Below are 19,041 nucleotides of genomic sequence, written 5' to 3' on the forward strand. Positions count from 1 at the left end.
CAATCTGCACCCATCAATACAACTCTTCTCTTAAGAAACTTTTTAAAGGCAGTTTCTTAGCAACAAGGTCGATTACCAACCATATTCGTGGCATTTCAGTTTGCTGAAATATTACAATCTGTACGCAGTTATGTGCACAGGCCCCAGAAAAATAACACTCTAGAACATCGTTTCCCAACCGGTGTGCCGCGAGAAAATCGAAACAAACTTATTAATTCTATAGCAACCAAATTGCAAGACAGGAAAAAATATATATTTTTGTATTTCACATTACTGTGAATTTCTACCATGGAAAAAATTACTGTGATTGTAATATATTATTCTACATCTGTTACTACGTACACATTTCCACGGTTAGCTGCTATGTTACCTTCAATTGAGAGTCATACTAGCACCGAGAAATGGAAAGCACTTGTACGGTACGCGTCAAGTGAAAGTTAAAAGTACAAGACATTTGTTTGTTCGTTCGTTATTTAGTGATCTTCGTTCTTAGTGAAAGGTTGGATACAGTTTTCGAAAAAGAAAGCGTATTTTTAAAAACCTGAGTCCTATATTTCATTGCAATTGTTTTCTATTATAAAATTGGAAGAAAAAATAAGCATAATGAATTAGCATAGGGGAAAACCAGTGATCGAGCTTTCGTCTCTGTAAGAAGATGGTCAGTAATCACAGAAAAAAAATACCATGGTATTTTATATTTGCAAATAATAATAATATCTAAGAGTGTGCCGCGAGAATTGAAGTTACACCCGTAGTGTGCCGCAAGTTGAAAAAGGTTGGGAAACGCTGCTCTAGAACATATTAGAGCGTTATTTAAAGTAAAATAATTTTATAACCTGGCATCGATATTCCTATTCGAACGCTTAATTCTAGTGAGGAACTGCGACTGGTATTTTAGGTTGCTTTTCGATATTTTCTTTCGTGCTATAAACGACAAAGGCAACAAAAATCGTTCAAATTGTCTGCTGGTGGTGTGTTGCATACTCAGTTGAACACAAAATCTTTCTTCGTGTAGAACAGTATGATTTACGTCCAGCAGTTTCGTGCCACTTCTTCACAGTACATTATATATATATATATATATATATATATATATATATATATATATATATATATATATATATATATATATATATATATATATATATATATATATATAAACCGGCTACGGTATCGCGACACACTTGTTTGATTTTTTATAGACTTGTAAGTCTATAAGTTTCTATAAAGTAGTGAGTATGTAGTGCTGAGCATTATTGCTGCTGCTGGAGACATTGATTGGTACACTTTGTCTCAAAATTGATTTTAATTAATTATTAAATGCTAAGTGATTTTTAAATTCTAAATTATCGGTTGGGAACCAGTGCTTTAAGGCAAAGAATGCTATGAAATTTGTTTTAAGTGTACCACTTTTCAAGTGTTTCCACAAATAGAGATCCATACACGGCCTTCTTATAAGCTATTCCAATTATCGTACTTTCAGTCTCATGTTCAGTACAGATTAAGAATTGGTGTCATTTTCTTGAAATTTACAGGTAAAATATTTTTTTGTTTAACGTTCTACGCGCGTGATGTTTATCCACCACAAAGCCCACTTATGAGAGCTGGGTTCGAACCAGGGAACCCACACACCAGAGGTGAGCACTTTACAACAGCCCAAATTCTGTAGTGTTTAAGGAACTTATTAATATGTGCAGAAATCATAGAAACACATGTAAAAGAGTGTGGTTCATTACCATGCACCTAATATGGAAATTAACTTGAGGCCCTCTAGGTCAGGTTAATACGTGTTTTTCGTATTTTGTGCTTCATAAGATACCCACCTTCGTTTATGTGCTTGCTTTATATGAATGCACTACTGCACAGTCTCTCTTCATCACCCTGTCTAGAACCAGAATTGATATAACGCTAGCTTGAAGTAAATACCTAGCACAGCTTGATGTGCGTTTTTGTTTCAGAATTGATATTTTTACTGGCATATGTGTTTGCAACCATATTATAAGTTTGTACAGAAGTTGGCAGGTAAGGACAAAGATACTAGGAGTTCAGGACGCTTTCGGTGCCAGTAGGCTCGAGTTCGATTTCCGGTGGGGGCTCTCGGTCGAAAGAGTGTAAAAGGCTTTTATTTTTGGCCAGCCATCCTGAATGAGGTTTTTCTGGGTTTCCCCATTCACACCTGGCTGTGGTGGTACCTAATTCATAGGTCCCAGGCCGCTTTTTTCCTTCCCCAATCCTTTGTTCCTTTTCTTTCCCCGGATTGTGTGCTCACCGAGGGACGTTGTCCCTCAAAACGTGATGGGCTAAATGGCCATAGATGCCGAAAGCCCAAGAATCTAAATCCTAAATAGTAGTCCAGGAGGCAATAGGAAATGTTTAGTGGCATAACTGTAACTTTTAACTAGTATTTATAGTAGCACTTTCAACTTTACGTGTACCAGGTGGAGTATCGGCATGCGCTAACATAAAAAGGGTATAGAAGGCAGGAGAAAACTATTTCCACGCGAAATGTGGTGTCATTGTTCCGTAAATTTGACCTCTGTACTGTAAAATTTTGATTCTTAATCTGTATATCACGTTCTGCCCATTTGGAGAACTTCCCTTATTAGGACTGTCTTCCTAAAACGCTCATGTTGTTCTATTCGTATGGATGCCAGCGCTGAAATTGAAAAATGGGGTGAATACTGGCCTTAGAGAGACTCCAGTTTCACTTGACATTCGTCAAAGCGACTTGTGAATATCATCGAAGAGAGTCATCGCGTTGATACTGTTCTCGTCTTTAATATTCATTGGGAGGCCTTTTGCAGGACATGTCATACTCGCACCCATTTCCTTAAATTTCGCTCTGGACTTGCCAGCACACTATATCAATGTCTGATTAGTCGAGAGCCTGTTTACAATTTGTTAAATTCCTGGGTTGTGTCTAGTGCCCGCAAGTCCTTCCCCGACGAGATAACTGGAATTTGTTTCTCCTTAGTAACATAATTTAACTATAATATGGGGAAACTTGTGACTTCAGATGTACAGAATCCTGCAGACAAGTATATTTGGTTCTAATTTTTCTAGCGAAAAGAATTAACAACGCGATTGATTTTAGACATAGTTACATAGTTAATTGGATTGAGCACATTGAGCATTTGTGTCGTAAGCCAACTAGAACGTAATACACTTTTGTTTGTATCTCTGCATTTTAGATACCCGTTATGTCTTGAATCCTGTTTTACCTATCCTGTGTCCTTTGCTGTACCTGAAGCATCGTGCTCTATGGTATTCAAATAGATACCACGATCCAACAGAAGATTGGATGCTTATATCATTGGCCTTGGGTAGGCAGGTGAGTTGGTTGTTGTTTATTGAATTTTAGCGTCCCTTTTTTGGGGCTTACTGTTTGAGGTGGGAGCCGATAACAATAATTCGTTCAAATTTGAAAGCTTTCTCGCCGGGAATCGAACCCAAGACCATGTGTAACAAAGGCGTACGCGCTAGCCACTAGACCAGCTGGGAGAGCCAGGCAGGTAAATTTGTAGCAGCATGAGGCGATAGGTATTATGATGATGTTTATTATTAGTGTAGAGTTGAGGCATAACGTCGAACGAAATAACTATCGAGATATTTCAAGTCTTACTCTGTTTCAAATTCTTTATTATACCTACTGTACTGAAATAATGGTCTCAAAGCGTATACTGCTGCTGGCAACCGTATAATTCGGTAATACAAACTGCAGTTTTTTATTTAAGCAAGATAATGTTCTGCTGGTTTTAATGCTAATTACCAAGTAAACCCAGGTACGGTTTCTCGCTTCTGGCGAGGGGCGTGTTGGCTCAGTGATAGGGCGTTCAGATGTATAATCGATAATGAATATATATATATTGTGCTGCCACAATATTACTTAGGGTGTTTGTACCTATTGTTAAGTTGGGTTGAGGTTCGAATTGTGGCAACATTGGAAGTCTTACAGGGTGTCCACCCACCGGGAAATAGCCGGGAATTTCATGAACCGGGAATAAGCCGTGAATTTCTCCAAAGAACCGGGAAACACGACAATAATAGCCGAAGAAAGCCGAAAGTTAAAAACACAAGGCGTAGCTCAATTGTTTTCTACTGATAAGTCACTGGGCGCTTCTGAATTCATGATTCGTTGGGTCGGTTCCAGCGTCATCCTGTCGGTATCCACCGTTTGAGGCGTCCGAATTCAGCATCAATGATGAATCGCAAGTGAACGTGGTAACGGTGAAACAGGCGCTCGCTTGAATCCTACATTGTGGTTCGCGTATCGACCATGTTTTGTATTTTAAAAAAAAGAATAGAGTAGTGATGCGTCAAAGGGGGTTGTTTGAAACCAGAAAGAGCGCTGTGTTGTAGTTAGCAATCATGTGTGCGGTCTTTTGTTTTGGCCTTGGTCTTTTAAGAAAAAAAAATATGGATAATTATAATTCAACTTTAAGTAGTACGAATTGTTTCTTTGATATATTCTTTATTATTATTTTTGTTTAAAATGAATAGCAATAAAGATGAATGCGAATTGTAAATGGCGGGAATGAGATCGTCTAGTTGGCAGTTATGATTGCTTGTTTAGTAATAGGTCTGGTTCTACAATCTCCTGATATCTTTAACCTCCAGATAAGTTAGCAAGATGTTGCTGCAGTAGTTATTATTTTACGTAAAATAACACATTAGTACTGTGGTAAGTGGTATCATTCCATTATCTTATCTGATGATTAAGAGACTTCAGGAAATTGTAGGGCTTGCCCTAAGGGAATATTTATTGGTATACAACTTTATTGAGTAATTTAAAACTTTCATCAAGATGTTGCGGCAGTAGTTTTCATTTTACATAATATATTAATATTGTGATCACTTCTCATCCCGTTCTTATCTGACATTTGAGCGGCATCAGGAGGTTGTAGGACTGGTCCTCATAAAACATTTATTAATGACGTACAAGTTTATTGAGTATCTTTAAAGCTGGTTTTAAAAATACTTCAAATGTACGGATGTGAGCAAATATGTAAAACGAAAGCAGTTTTCAGGTGCGGAATGCCAAAATAAAGGGGGGCATTAATGTTCTGGATTAGGCAGAAGTTACTTCTGCATCACCAAGTGACTAAAAAAGACAAAATAGTCAGTAAGAAAGTCATTAGTCCATTTTTTTAAAATCACGTGTGGTAACATCAGCACAATAAGTACAAGGGAGCATATTACGTCTTGATGGTCATTATTCTCTTAACAGTATGGAATAACAGTAGAAAGGCTTTTGTTACAGTGATTCCACACCACAGAAAATAAATAAGTTGTTCATAAACATGTATGAAACAGCGAGTGTGGGATTGCGTCTGATGAGCAATCGCCACTCCGGTCCCGGTAATAATCCACTTTAATGTAAGCGAAATATTGAAGTTTCTTGCACAAATTCTTGCGGACCAATCTATACAAACTGTGATAGTAAGTACAAACATAAATAACGAAACAAATCCAACCTAACCAGATTTGACCTAACCCAACCTAACCAAAACTGACCTTATCTAACCAAAATTAGGCATTTTTTTTAAAAAAAGTAACTTTTTTGGGTAAGAAATTCTGACCCCTGTCAGGCCAACATATGCTGAGATATTATTATGCTTTCTTATTATTTTTTATTGCCTAATACAGTGGAAAAATCAGCTGGAGGACTTTCATTGCGTTGTGAATGGATTAACTCATGTTGCGTTTAAGAAGTCGTCCAAAACTAATAGTCATCAAAGTACATCCACCGATCACTGTCATAAAAACTCGTCCGACACTAATAGTAAGCAAAGTTCATCCACTGATCATTGTCAAGCGTCAGCTTCTGCTTCTTCTTCGACTGAGAATGACACATCTTTTTCTTGCCAGTCAGGCAGTATTCATTCTACTTCTAAACCGACTATTAAACGTTACCTATTAGCAGATTCAGTTACTAAAGCTGAGGTGCTTTGGTGTTTACAAATTGTGATGAACCATATCTCTCTCCGAGAAGCTGAGCGTTGTGCATCAACATTTAAATTGATGTTTTCTGACGGTGATGTTGCAGAAAAAATGCAATAGCATCGAACTAAAGTGGGGTACACAGTAGTGTTTGGATTAGCACCCTATTTCGAGCGAGAACTTCAGAGGTTATTAAAAGACTGTACCTACGTTGTGATCTGTTTCGACGAATCATTGAGTAAAGTTTCTCAGAGGCAACAAATGGATTTACATATACGATTTTGGGATTCAAATAAATCTCTTGTTACAACAAGATGTTTACATCTGTTTTTCTCGGATACTCAACAGCGTCAGATGTGTTAAAAGGTATCAGTGAAAAGGTATCTTCAAACGTTTTAAAGAAACTCATTCAGGTGAAACTTATTCAGAATGGGCCAAGTGTCAATTTTAAACTATTGTCAGATTTGCAACTTAAACTGCAACATACGCCGGAAAGTCCAGTGTTGTTAAGCATTGGTAGTTGCGGTCTTCATGTAGTTAATGGGGCGTTTAAAATCGACATGCAGAAGACAGATTGGGACTTAGTGGGGTTTTTACGTGCTTTGACTTATTTATTCAAAGACTCGCCAGCACGAAGGTCGGACTACACTTATTACTGAATCTGATATTTTCCCAAAGAAGTTTTGTGCTGTTGGATGGGTAGAAAACAGTGACGTTGCGTGTGTTGCGCGTGTCAAGGAGGACAAGAAAACACCTAACTCGACAACGTTCTCATTTGTAGAGAAAAAATTTGCACGACAAAATGCTAGCACCAAAATTAGCATTTTTCTCAACTATTGGTGGAACCATTTCTGACCGAATTTCAAACAGACCAAACCATGGGACCCTTTTTGCGTGAAGAGCACACTTCTTTCGTACAAAGATTAATGGAAAAAAATAGTGAAGGGTGATGTTCTTAATAAAGCAGGTGCATCTGTTCAAAAAATAGATATATCAGATCCAAACAATCTTCTTCCTGCTAAAGATGTGGACATAGGCTTTGCAACTAGGGATGCCATGTGTGGAATCAAGGAAATAACGGATCTAGACAAGCTAACACTGCGACGAACGTGCAGAGAAGCTATCACAGCGATGATTAGTAAAATAATGGATAGGTCACCATTGAAATACAAACTTAATCGAGCTATTTCGTGTCTCGACCCTGTGCTTATTGATCACAACCTGACACTAGCGGAGAAGCGTTTGACATAATCTTTGGAGAAGATGATAGCTAAACAGTGGTTTACGGAAGCAAAGCAGATAAAATTATAGGACAATATTGGAAGGCATTTTCGTCACCTGAATCTATTCATCAGTGCAAAACGTTTAAAAGAAAGGAGAAGCGTCTGGATGCATTTTATGTTGAACTTCTTAGCGTATTCAGTGAGGACAGTGTACAAGAACTCAATGATTTTATACAATGTATTTTGATACTGTCACACGGAAATGCATCAGTAGAGAGGTTTTACTGTAAATTCTGAATGCATTTTTGAGAATCAAACAGGAGAGCCTTATTGCCATAAGACAAGTGTATGATGGTGTGAGTGCATTAGGTGGATTGGAGTTAATTAAAATCAACAAAGATATGATACATGCAGCCAGAAATGCACATGCTCGGTATACTGAACATTTGAAGAAAAAGGCGAAGGATTTGAGTGAAAAGGAAAAGATGGAAAGAGAGAGAAAACGTGTGATGCGAGGAAGACTGGGATTGGAAGCTAAAAAGACAAAGGCAATTGCTGAAGCAAAAAAAGAAGCTGCTCTTCTGGAAGAAAATATCAATGCACTTATCGGGAAGTAATGAAAACAGGTAAGAAAATATAATTTCTTTCGATAGTATAATTTTATGTTGTTCGGGTGGGAACTAAATAATAATCCTTCCGCCTCTTTCGCAAAATATTCGTCTTTTAGTGCCCGTTATAACCGGGAATTTATCTAGTAGAGCCGGGGAAACCGGGAATTTCAAAACGCTTTGAGAGTGGACACGCTGTCTTAGGTTCAGTCGATAATTTGTATGTCGGGTTTCTGGATTCGTTAGCACACTTTAAACAAGAACCTCATTAGAGTCTTATAGTCTTATATACCATCGCCAGAATACTTGGCTAAAATGCTATCTTTCCATATCTTTTGTATATTGTTTAAGTTTTTTAAGGAAGACGTTAACCCGAGACAGTCCAAGGGGTGCCTCGGAGGCACCCTGGTCAACTTTTAATGCCATTATTCTTAATAGATATTTCGTCCCGTGTCCTGTGCTCTAGAATTCTTCTATCTCTTTGAAATACACCCTCTGATTGCGTTTCCTAAGCTCTTGCTTTTACTTAACCTCAGAAAAAATAGGGTTATTTTTTATACTAATGTAAAGGCCCAAGGGGTGCCTCTGAGGCTCCTATTGATGTATGTACTTTCCTTATTATTTGATACTGTTTATTTTTTATTACCATTGACAAATGATTTCATAGCAAAGTAGTGACTAGCCTTTCCTATTAATGATGGAAAATACAAATGGTCGCGGTGGGTTCAGGTAGCTTGTATATGCAGCAGGGAGTTTTAGAGGCACCTCTAGGGCTTTTTAAGGGTAAAATTAGCATGGGCTTTCTCGGGTTAAACATCCTACTGTAACATCCCTGTATTAACCGTACACAGTATACATAGGTATTTAGACCCCACATATACTGTCTAGGGTTAATCTGCAAGGAGTTTGGTTTACCAAAATTTTTATGTTTACTTTGTCCTTTCGGGAAAAAGAAAAAAAAATGATAAATGATCAACAAGTTTAGTGAAAATGTAGAAGGTCAAAAGTTAGGAGTGGAATTAGTTTTTGAAGCCGATATTCAAACCAGAGGTGGTAGAAATTAACCATTTCCGGTTTTAGCGTTGATCACTATAGAGCAAAAACGGTAATCGAGAGATGTGGTTTTCTGTAATCGATTAAGCGTCCCAAAAATACATTACATATTCATTATTAACCCTCTACTAAAACCGGAAGTGGTAGAAATCTACTACAACTTCCTGTCTTAATATTTATTTTCATAGAACATAAACGATAATAGGTAACGAGAAGTGATTTCTTGCAGTGGATTTAGCGTTTTAAAAATAGGTACCATTTTTTTCTTTAATGCTTTATTCAAACCTGGATTGGAAGTAATCAATTACTTCTAGTTTTAACGTTGATTAATCTACTACTACTTCCGGTTTCAATAATGAAGAAATATCATGCCATATAAACCAAACTCTTTCAAGTGGTATACATGTAATATTGCTTTTTTAAAAAAGCAATAATTGTTTCAAGGTTTCTTTCGTTTCTTTTTCGATGTGTATTATTTCGCTGCACTGCTAAACCTGTGACATAATGGAGAAATTTTTCATCTATAAAATCTCATAAATCGAATAAAACAACTTTCAATATAAGAACATGTACCATTTCGTTCCCACTTCCAAGTTGGACAAAAAGACTAAAATATTGCTCTTGGAAACCCATTACTAGATGTAAAAGTATTTATCAATGTTTGTGCATTGGAAATACGCTCCAATTATGCTGGTAACTATTAAAATGTATATATTGTTGACAGTCCAGTCACACACAGTTAACTATTTCTTGTGTTATTAATGTAGATGTAAATATCGTAGCAGTAACACTCACATGTTTCTAGAACACCTCTGGCAAGTTACAGAGCAAATGAAATACCAGTGTTACATCTGCTATAGGAATGAGATTCGATTCTTGAGCCCAGAGTATGAATCCGATTAGCTGCTGTATTGCAAAGAGAATAAAATTTTGTATTAATTTGCAGTAAATATAAGATTGATTTGTTTTTTCTCGTTATCCTTACAGAATAGCGCTGTTAAAATGGGCCAAACGTTGTCTGAACCAGTGACAGCAAAGGAATCCTCTAGCTGCCAGAATAAATGGTTGAAAGTTGGCTCAAGTTGTATGCAGGGATGGCGCATCAATATGGAGGACTCCCACACCCACATACTTTCACTACCGGAAGATCCGGGAACAGCATTTTTTGGTGTCTATGACGGACATGGTGGTAAGTAGTAATTCATAGCTCTCAGATTTGTTGATTAGAAATAAGCCCTTTTTCAGTAACTGCCGTATTTTTACATGAAAATTTATTAATGAAACATACAAAACACAAGGAATTAAATTTCTGCCATTTAATTCAGTCATTACAACCAGATGATTCAGATTCGTCAGTTTTATATATAAATGTATTTTTCTTGCTGTAAATACTTGAAATGTCTGCTAAATTCAAATATGATCAATGTAAAATTTGCATTACCTTATAAGAACAATAATTAAATTCTCTTACAATTAGAAGAAAATCCACTGACTTGGTAACACCAAATTTACACGATGGCAAAAACTTAGTGTGACGGCTTCTGCTGATAGAGGTAAAGAAAAGTCGGCTTAAATTAGATAAAATGTGTTTTTTCCTTTATATATATATAAGATTATTGGATACGTACGGAAAACTAAGGTATTGTCACATTTTATTTGGAAGACCTTCCGTTTAAATACTGACATGAATTCTAGGTAAAGTTTGTCTCTTTAGAAAATTGATCGGTGTTGTCTCGAAGATTATTTTTCAGTACTTAGATCGTTTGTACTCGTAAAACAATGAGATCGTATTGATTTTTGTTGGACATCACCTTTTCATAAATAAATAGAATAAAATAAACATTTCCTTCGCAGGTGCCAAAGTTGCTCAACATGCTGGTAAACATCTTCACAAATTCATTATCCAGAGACACGAGTATAAAGAGGGAAACATTGAAGAAGCTATTCGGCAGGTGAGCTAAACTTTTTGTCTTCTGTTAACGGTGCTGCGTATCAGTTAAGAAGTGATAGAGCGAACTACGAAAGAAGATAGGTTACAGAGCTCCGTAATCACAAATTATCTTACTGCTGCAAGCCTCTCTATCCATGACTCTTTGTAAGAACGAAGAATCCACATTTAAGTTTAGTCAGGAGATACGTGGACATTAGTTGGATTCCAGTTATAGTTTGTAAAATAAATGGATCAGTTTGAAGCAAAGGGAACGCAATTATTTATGAGTTATCAAAAAGTGACTCAAAGAGGTCTTCTTGTTTCTAAGTTACAGAGAGAGAGAAGAAAGATATGCACTTTCTTTAAGTGTTGGGGAAAGTATCTATAAAAGATATGATTGACCAATTTCTTTAGAATTACAGTTTCTTTATCTTATCACTGTCACTTTCTCGTTAGATATATCAGAAATAGGTGTACTATTAACGTTTTATCTCGTTTGTCACATATCTTGATTGATGATGAAGTATGACCTGATAACGTAACATGATCGACATTAGTAGACGTGCATTTGTTTATTTATGCTTTATATATATAATGAAAGAGGCAGTATTGGGCATCGTGTTAATAGTTTAAGGTTGGTTTAAAGGGACAAGTTTTGTCGATAGATGTCAGTACAATATTCGTATCTCTTCCATGTATTTTTTACCTTTACAATTTCTTTTACAAATTTCAACGTAGAGACTTCAAATTTTTAGAGAAGGAACTTCATAACCTATTAAAGGGAACAATCCGTGCCGATTTTTTATTTAGAATTTTCTTCATTGTTGAAATGGATATCCAAACCTTTAACAATGGAACTGTTTCAACAATGAAGAAAATTCTAAATAAAAAATTGGCACGGATTGTTCCCTTTAATAGGTTATGAGGTTCCTTCTCTAAAAATTTGAAGTCTCTACGTTGAAATTTGTAAAAGAAATTGTAAATTTTCATGAAAGGTAAAAAATACATGGGAGAGATACGACACTATCGGCAAAACTTGTCCCTTTACACTAACCTTAAAGGTTCCAGGTTGGATTTATGTGATACTTGACTTTTCTCTTCCCAATTAAGCCATTACCAGTGGCGAAGCCTGCTTTGAAGTATTAAGCAATCACTCTACCCACAGAGCAAGAAATCCTTTTGAGGATTGCATACATGAAATGCGACTCAGCCCCTGTAGTATAAATACCAGTTTTTCGAACTTGTGCTGTTTTGTATCTGTTTGACTATTTTAGAAGAATACGTAGATTTTTCTCACACTGAACTTCTTTTGTTGTTACATTGGCGTGTATAATCAGGATCAGTAGTGTCCGCCATGCGTCTTGCTCCGAATTCTCGGTCTGAGTTAGCACAGTCAGTGGAGGAATTAATAACAATTTGTATATAAAATTATACTTTCTTATTAAAATTATACTTTCTTTTGTCGCAGATATACCATGATCGACACCAAGAATTAACATATGACACTATATTCTGTTTCGAAATGTCAAACAGGATGGAGACTGGTGTATCTCTAACCTCTGAAGTATAAAAGGAAGACCCTGAGATAAAATTGTTATCTTTTACAGCGATAATATTTAAAGATACATAGAGTGAAAAAGTGGATTATTGGACCGGTATCTTCGGGTGGCGTGCCGATCCGTTAACCAGTACGCAAGCGAGTCCTCTTCCCAGGAGAGCCATACTCCCTCTCACTCTTGAAGTCGGGGCTCTTTACTTAGGTCACATGACTGTGTACCATAACCTAGCTGTTGTGTTTGGATAATCCAGTGTCCATATTCAGAGCATCTTCGACGGTTGTATTGTCATTATATATATTAATGAAAAGCGGAAACAGCTGAATTTTTTACACATCAAATCCTCTGTAGGTGCGAATTTACCGAACGAAGTAGCTCAAGTGGTAGAGCATTGGCTTCGCATTCGGGAGGTCGTGGGTTCGATTCTTTCTGCCGACCATCGTGACGGGTTTTCGAGGGTTTTCCTCAGTCCTACCAGGCAAATGCCGGGATGGTACCTACTAAATAGGCCCTGGCCGATACTTTCCCAAATCCTTTCCATTGTTGTTATTGTTGTTATTAGATATCCAGTATAAAATGGCCTCTGAGCTGTATCTGGTGATTGTTAAATAAATAAATAAATACAAAGATATACAAAGAGTGAAAAAGTGGATGACTGAACTGGAACTCGAACCTGGGATCTTCAGCGTGCCGCGTTGATGCGTTAACCATTACGCTACCCAGTCGATTTCCCAAAACATCTATATACCCTCTCACTCTTAAAGTCGGTGCTCTGTGACATTTGATTTTCTTTTTACGCACGATTATAGGTCGTTCTCCAGGGGTTCAAACCTAAGATCAATTCGAAAACAATCGGATTTTTAACTGTGTACAACAATTTAATATCTCAATCCATTCCGAAGATATGATAAACATTGTTAAAGTTTGCAAAACTTTATGTCACGTAATTGGGGAAAAATGTTTGTAATTATAACTACCAAAAACTGTTGATGCAGTGTCAAAGAAACAAACGAAAGTAACAATCATTTATTTATTTATCAGAAATACCAATTTTAAGTGGTATAGCAATCATTACTCGTTTTTTCCATATCTCCGGAATGGTTTGAGACACCAAATCGTTGTACGACATTGTTAGCTTTACGTCTATTGAAAACTATCTATGTGATCGGAAGTTTCGAAAAAGAGCCAGGTTCTCAATTCTTTGTAACTTCGGTACTATTTATTCGAAATACCTCATATGATCGTAGTACTCGACACTAAGGAACTTCGAGTGTGCATTGCCCCGTCCGTGTCATCTGTGATATTACTGTTGTAGATGCCTTCAAAATTTGGACTTTTGTAATATTTTAGCGTCGTTAGTTTACAACACTGAACCATAAGTCGTATTGCATATTTCGTTTAATTTGTAGATTTGAAATTTATGATAATCTGAGATTCGGCTGGAGATTAAGAACTATACTAACAAAGGCTGTACTCCTTGAGCAAAACGAAAAGAAGTGTCATTTGACAAAACACGGTGTTATGTGGGTTAGCAACACTTAATCTGGTGATATTGCAGAGTATATCAAACAGTGTCCTACCGATATTTGCGTGGTGCAAATTTTAGCGTTTTTTGTATAATGGAATACAAAATACAGTAAAGCTTTCTTCCTATTTCTTGAACTTAAATTTACTATTTAACAATCTACATTAGAAGGGAGTGGATACAGCTAGTGTGGATTAAGAGCGTCGATCCTACATGGATCATAAATTCTTTTCGAGACACAGATATCGGTTAAGGAAAAAAAATATAACAGTTGTTTAATGTAAACGACAGATGTGTTAATGGAACTGTACCGTTGGAAGTTTTATGGCACATATTAAAGTTGTATTTTATTATATTGATTATCAAAAACTATTAGATTGAAGAATAATTCATGACAAATTTTAAAAATGCGCACAGAAATATAAGACAGTGGCAGAATGTTTTATGTTATTTAACAAAAGAATTGTTTGCACTGTAGAATAGTGTATTGTGATTTTTTTTTTTTCCGTCAGAACATTAAAATGAAATGTCAAGTGGACAAAACTGGGCGTTTTCGACACGTGTTGCTTTTTGCATTTTTGCGGCGTGTTAAGTCCGCCGAAGCTACTCGTGAGGTTTATGCTCTGCATGGAGAAGGAGCACCCGCCGTTGGTTTCTGCAATTCAAAAGTGGAAGTTTTGACCTCAAGGGTGTATCGCACACCGCTCCCTCAATTCGAGTTCGACTAAGAAATCTTTTTCACGAAAATCAGCGTCAAACGCTCAGAGAGTCGGCGGAGTTAAATGCATTGTAATCATAAAAATATGGTGAACCACAGTCATTCAGGTGGTAAGAATCAGAAATTCAACGTTTGGATGCCACATACTTTGAGCAGGAACAACAAAAATTAACGCTTCACAATCGCTACTATTTTGTTCACTCGACTTTGCTTAACATTTGGTCACAAACATCGTTTTCTTTAGCACCTTGTCACCGGCAATGAAAAATGGTACCTCTACGGCAGTATGAAGCAGCGAAAAGAAAAGCTCGACCCCAACAAACAAGCTACTCCGAGATCGAAACAGGAGGTTTCTTCTCGAAAGATCATGCTGTGCGTATGGTGGGATGAGAAGGCTTAATTTCTTTACGAATTGCTTGAGCGCAACCAAATACTCAGTGCGGAGCTCTACGTTCAACAATTGCACCGACTCAACCAAGTATTGTAATTCAGCAAAAGAGACTGAGTAGGCAAAATGACGTACTTCTGCAATACAACAACGCCCGTCCTCACATCACCAGTGTGAGCAAAGCCCAAAAAACTCGAATGGAAGGTACTGCCTCATCCTCCATATTCAACAGAATTCGTGCCGTCAAACTTCCGTCTCTTTCGAACGCTTTGAATGACGTATGGTTCAATAATGTGGAAAATGAAATGAAATTTTTCAGTTCTTACGTCCATAGTTATCCCGTATAGGCTAAAGGATACGGTGATGATGAGAATGAATGAAATGGTGGAATAAAGAAAGTAAAAGGGAGCAGAGAACCTCGAGAAAACCCCACTCATACGGTGTTTGTTCACCATAACTCCACTTGACGCGAGCTGGATTCGAACCAAAGACTCCACGCACCAGGAGTGAACACACTACGACTGAGTCACCGTGGCTTTAATAATGACATGAAATTGATGTTTTGGTTATACGAATTGTTTGATCAAGGCCAAGAGATTTCTATCGCCGAGGCATCGAAAAACTTATTGAACGATTTGAAGAAATCGTAAACAACAACGGGAGTATGCCCATGAAGTTTCCATCGGTACAACTGTATTAACGTATTTTTATAGTACTTCATAGATGCGATATATATATACAGACAGGGGTTGGAAAAAAATTAAAACGTTTGCAAAAGTGTGAAAATCATACATAGTATGGTGTGGGGCCTCCTTTTGCGTCCAAAACAGCTTGGATCCGACGTGGAATGGGCGTATACAGCTCCTGTGGTGTGTTGAATTTTGTACCATTGTTCCTCCAAAACATGCTCCAGTTCCTTAAGGGATGCTGGTGGAGGGTAATGAGACCGAACACGCCTTTCTAACTCAGACCATAATGGCTCAATGATGTTCAGATCTGGTGATTGTGGGACCCAGGGGAGGTGTGATAGCTCCTGGTCATGTTCCTCAAACCATGATTTCACCGTTTTTGCAGCTCCTGGTCATGCTTCTCAAACCATGATTTCACCGTTTTTGCAGCGTAACAGGATGCCAAATCATCTTGGTAGATGCCATCACCATCAGGGAACAATATTTGGGCCATTGGTAGAACCTGGTCTCCCAAAAAGGCCTCATACGCCTTAGCATTTATCATTCCATGCAGGGCTATGATGGGACCTGCAGAAAACCACGATATCACTCCCATACTGCAACAGAATCACCCCCGTGCTTTACAGTTGGGAGCAGACAGTTTGTATCATAGGCCTGCGACGGTGTTCTCCATACGTAAACACGACCGGTTGTTGGAAACAAGGTGAAGGTCGATTCATCGGACCACATTACGTGTTTCCACTGCTCATGAGTCCACGTCTTGTGGTCTTTGCACCACTGGATACGCCTCTTCGCATTTACTGCTGTGACCAGGGGTTTGGCGATAGCGGCCCTGCCATGAATTTTCATTTTATGAAGTTCCCGTCGCACTGTTTTCGATGAATCCGGGTTCTGTAGGCCGGAATTGAGTTCAGAAGTATTTTCATTGCAGTGGTTTTATTTTTAGCTGCTACAATCCGTCTTAATGCCCTCCGGTCCCTAACTGACGGGATTGTCTTTCGACCACTGTTGTGCTTCGCAGACGTCGTTTGCCCATGAATTGTGTATGTCCTCGTGACATTGGACACAGTGCCTTTCTATACCCTCACAATGTTCGCCACTGTTGCCACTGAAGCTCCAACCAGACGGGCACCAACGATCATGCCCCTTTGGAACCGCACCACTTTCACACCACGACACTCACAGGTGAACTGGTTACTGCTGACGGAAGAGGAAGGTCCACATGATACATTGAAAACTAACAAACAAACAAACAAACAAAAAAAAAAAAAGATCGGCAGCTGCAACACGTGTTGTACAGTGGAGGGCCAAACTTACGTCCTGTATGAAGTGTTTTTAGATTTTTTTGCCTACCCTCTGTGTGTATATATATGTTTTTTGTCTACCCCCTGTCTACCCACGAGTTCTGATTGCGTGGTGTGAGCCTTGTGTTAGACAAATATTATATGCGTAAGCTTTCTCGGGACATTCTTCTTCCTTTCACTTTATTGATTCGCTGCTGATCTTATCGTCATTAGATTTTGCTTATCATTATTTCTTTTACTTCAGGGGTTTTTAGATGCAGACCATGCAATGCAAGAGGAAGAATCATTACGAGATGAACTTGCTGGAACCACTGCAGTCGCCGTTATTGTGAAAGGGAATAAATTATTTTGTGTAAGTACTTATTTTCTATAATAGAATATCCAGAACTTACGATAAATCATAGACTTCATGGAGTATACATGCTTGTAAATAATCTAAATAATAGAATTTTGCGTGAAAAAAAAAATTGACACTGGGCCTGTTACGAAGGCATCAGTGGAAGGCTTGATCATAATAGAAAGTTATTGAGATCTTGGACCAGCATATGCAATGTACAAGAAATGTCACATGTAATGTATTCACCAGTTAGCTCATACATAAGTTCAATGACAACGCGAAAACCTTGATTTTTCTCACGCTCTCCGTCTGGCGGTTCACTTGTGTAGACGTGAGTACTCAAAATATAATTAGCACTAACGCACAAAGTTGAAATTTTTGTCAAGTTTTATACCGTACGTGTCAAGTTCGCTAAGGATGTTGTGTTCGAACGGACTGTGTTCTCTTAAAGTAGATGAGTTGTTCATCAACATTTGTTTTAACATCAAAATGTATAATTTTAAATGTATTTCTCCATCTCTCAGAAATATCTTAAAGATGCTAGTATACCAGCTGCTCTTACTTACCCTTTGATCAGAATTGTTATACAAATCACTTTCCTCAGCAAGATATCGAGCTGGCATGATAATCACCAGTCACAATAACCTTGATGACTGAACTGGTGTCCACAACAATAAATCTCAACTTCATCACACTATGATTGAAATGTAACTGTAGCACTCTCTGTACAATTACATCTACAAAAATTCAAGAATCAACATGCTTCGAATTATGTACTGATATGTGTATAGGCTTGAGAACAAGTTCAAACTTTGTCTTATGCACTCATGGTCTGTGTCAGCTTGTAAGGTCACAGACTGATCTATGTGCAGACATGTATATAGTCTATAGCAGCAATTTATCAAAAGTAAAGAGCGTAAATTCTAAAACAACCGAGTCATAATAACCCAAAAAGTACACGAGTAACTTTTTCTGTTCTAGAAAGGCTTGACAAAAAAATATATGTTGGTGCACTAGGTCTTGGATTCCTGCATTACAGCGGTTCAGATTCCACTTTAAATTGTAGACCTTGGCCTATCCTATGTAACGTTGTAAGAAAGGACGTAAATAAATTAGACAATAACGTGTCTATAATATGGCATGTCATTTCTCTGGGAAAAACCCCAAAAGAATAGTTTTCTTGTGTGTGAGTTTTTGAAAAAACTATTTATTCAAAAACTGATTAAGCGATTTCGTTCATAGTTTATAAATAAATACAGGGTATTTCAAAAAGAATTAACCTGATTTTAGAAGACCATATGTATTGATAAAAACATACTACAAAAATAGGATAAATTGCAAAATACTCACAAAATCTTCAAATTTAAGTATGCTGTGAGACGATAGCTAAATTCGTCATAAACTTTACACAATGTATCTGCGTTTACAGCAGTTATGGTGGCTGTTAATCTGTTCTTCACTTTTATGTCACGAGACAAAGGGGAAATGAACACACTATCCTTCACATATTTGCAAACTGCAGCACACAAAACGCCTTCTGTTGAGCGCTGACTGGCTGCAAGCTAAGAAGACGCATTGACTGATATCTAACGGTGATTTTCTGAACCTCTAGGCCACGCGCATTCAAACAACACTCATTTCCTTGCCGCACGACCCATGTTCCTTAATTATTACTGTTCAAAATCAGATCATTCTTTTTGAAACACGGTGTATTTCGCTAACATACTTACAGTGTGGGATAAGTGATTTCTTTTGCAAAGGGTAATTTAT

General features: G+C 37.5%; 1 protein-coding gene across 2 annotated transcripts in view; it reads left to right on the forward strand.

Annotated features, from left to right (window-relative positions):
- Positions 1-19,041, forward strand: part of LOC145669597 (putative protein phosphatase 2C T23F11.1) — a 48,910-nt gene that overhangs the window by 13,770 nt on the left and 16,099 nt on the right. Inside the window, exons 2-5 of one of the 2 annotated variants that reach the window (XM_081737818.1) lie at positions 3,192-3,331; positions 9,812-10,013; positions 10,679-10,776; positions 17,179-17,286. In XM_081737818.1, the coding sequence (XP_081593944.1) occupies positions 3,192-3,331; positions 9,812-10,013; positions 10,679-10,776; positions 17,179-17,286 (548 nt within the window). The remainder of the gene's footprint in view (positions 1-3,191; positions 3,332-9,811; positions 10,014-10,678; positions 10,777-17,178; positions 17,287-19,041) is intronic. The other variant, XM_081737819.1, reaches the window with a different exon arrangement.

This window comes from Thermobia domestica, chromosome 14 (assembly GCF_964235325.1).
Source record: "Thermobia domestica chromosome 14, izTheDome1.hap1.1, whole genome shotgun sequence".
Classification (NCBI taxonomy): domain Eukaryota; kingdom Metazoa; phylum Arthropoda; class Insecta; order Zygentoma; family Lepismatidae; genus Thermobia; species Thermobia domestica.